Source organism: Lygodium microphyllum, chromosome 7 (genome assembly GCF_053477565.2).
Source record: "Lygodium microphyllum isolate KBCC chromosome 7, Lygodium_microphyllum_v1.1.10, whole genome shotgun sequence".
In the NCBI taxonomy this organism is placed as follows: Eukaryota; Viridiplantae; Streptophyta; class Polypodiopsida; order Schizaeales; family Lygodiaceae; genus Lygodium; species Lygodium microphyllum.
This window is the reverse complement of record NC_141141.1, coordinates 138,034,420-138,036,507: the sequence shown is the minus strand read 5'-3', so window position 1 is coordinate 138,036,507 and position 2,088 is coordinate 138,034,420. Positions and strand designations below refer to the sequence as shown.

Genomic DNA, 2,088 nt, shown 5'->3' with positions numbered 1-2,088 from the left:
CTGTGTCATGTGAGTGTGAGAGGATGCGGCTGCAGCCCTACGAGGAAATGAGACAGATTGTCGGCGCTCTGCTCCATGTCCTTAGCGGCTCAGGCGAAGCCGTTGATGTTTCAACAGTCCAGGGTGCGAGCCTCATGAGCTCCATGCGCCCCACTACAGCTAGCTGCAGCTTCGCTCCCTCACTCGCTACTCATGATCGCACGCCGACGTCAGCTGCACCAGCCGCACCCTTGCCTGGTTTCGACCCAGCCATGGCCATCGATGCTTCCCTACTTACACAGGGTAACACGCTTTTATCTACTCACGATGCGTCCTGTATTCCCATTGCATCATATGCGTTCCTTTGCTGTCGTATTTATAATTAATTGGAAACGCAAACAAACGATCAGCCCTTGCCATCACTGATCAGCTACTATGCCGGAGCTCGAAGCTCAGATCAAGGATGCGTGTTCACTGTATGACTGTACTGCCCATCTGGGTGGCGGCGCCAAAGTCAGACTGCGCGGCGTGAGACGGCGGCCGAGGGGCAAATGGGCGGCTGAGATCCGAGATCCGAAGCGGCGGGCGAGGGTGTGGCTGGGTACCTTCGACAGTGCCGTCGAGGCTGCCCGAGCTTACGACAGGAAAGCCTTCGAGTTTAAGCATGTCAGAGCCAAGCTCAACTTCCCTGATCACATCTTCGGCGTTCCTGAGGATCACGATCGCCATCATATTGTTCATGGTACACATACATAGTCGACGGTGATCATGACATGACAATGATCATAACCAGGTACATGAAAATGGTCAATTATAAGCTCAATATGACCACGATCATGCTAATCGTGACCATGATATGGGTTCATAATTGGAGCTGGAGATGGTGGTCGTGAAACCATCGCTACGGTCAAAGGTGGGAAGCATGTATACACTCAGAGACCTTGCTCATCTTTGATTAATATGGGCGTTGCTAATCTGTCGATAAGTATACACGATGAGGAGACTTCACATGGTTTCATTCGTAGTTGCTTTGCCCCTCGAGCTGCTGGTTGCGAGGTTTTTGCATGTGCAAGTACTTCTTTTAAAATCCTGTTGCTCCTACAAGCCGTACACAGTCTATGGAGGCACTAGAAGCACAAGGACACGGCCAGCATGCGCTGAGGATAGATTTCGGCATGGCCCCCACCACCGCGAAAGGGTTCACCCAGTCATTCGGTGGAAATTAATTAAAATATAAAAGGCCCTTAAAAGGGGGTTTGGTCTGATCGCCCGCTGCACATGGCGGGCTTTGAACTCCCACCCTCGCGCAAGCTCTCAGGAGCTCTATCACTCTGGGCGCGCGTACATTTGTTGGTAGTATGAGTTTTTAAATTTATTAAATCCTTTAATGGTGAAAAAAGAGGCACACGCGCCTAAAACCGGCGCTTCCGGTCATACGGATGGAAAAGTATGGGCCTGTGGAAGGGCCCATACTGATATTTATCCTCAGCCGCCGGCATGTGACTCTTTAAGTTACCTTATATGCTTCGCGGATTATGTGAACAATTTCGTGTACTCTAAAACGCAACTCAATGACTACTTTTGAAATGTTAAAACTAAAAGAATAGTTCAAGGTAACACCTTTCCTATGGTACTAAACCATTGTTGTTTAGCATTCGTGCTATAACAATTTCATTTGATTGAAAGCCATGTATTTATGGACCATATGTTCACAGCCCACAAGGGACTTTAAAAACTTTGCCATTAGTTTAAAAAAAGAGAGAAATTTTCTAGATAATTATCAAAGTATCGAGAAAAATCTTAACTAGTAAAAGTGGAATACTTTACAAGTTAGTTGTAGCTATGGTCATGTCAAATATCGATGGAAATTCAAGTCACATCAATGTCAATTTTAGAATTAACAAATTTTTTCGGTCGAGGGAGGGGAGGGGGGCGGGGGGGTCACTCATGAATATATATATATATAACGTGAGTTCAAAATAAGGGGTTTTTAAAACACCATTTTTATACATTATTTACATACAGAAGGGTGCAATATAAAGGGATTACTTACAGATTGAATAGAAAAGGGTTGTGTTTTATTCAAGAAAAATTCAAAGATAAAGATAT

The 2,088-nt window shown here is 45.7% G+C and overlaps 1 protein-coding gene across 1 annotated transcript; it reads left to right on the top strand.

Moving 5' to 3' along the window:
• On the top strand, window positions 1–1,693 carry LOC148034015 (uncharacterized). Its single transcript, XM_087682413.1, has 2 exons — window positions 1–282; window positions 410–1,693. The coding sequence occupies exons 1-2, from the start codon at window positions 24–26 to the stop codon at window positions 733–735; spliced, it is 585 nt and encodes a 194-aa protein (XP_087538539.1). The 5' UTR covers window positions 1–23; the 3' UTR covers window positions 736–1,693.
• The last annotated feature ends 395 nt before the right edge of the window (window positions 1,694–2,088 follow it).

Bases quoted from the DNA above. Each gene is read 5' to 3' on its own strand.
- LOC148034015 (XM_087682413.1), top strand. From the start codon at position 24: ATGCGGCTGCAGCCCTACGAGGAAATGAGACAGATTGTCGGCGCTCTG. The intron at 283-409 runs GTAACACGCTTT...ATCACTGATCAG, and splicing joins TGCTTCCCTACTTACACAGG to CTACTATGCCGGAGCTCGAA.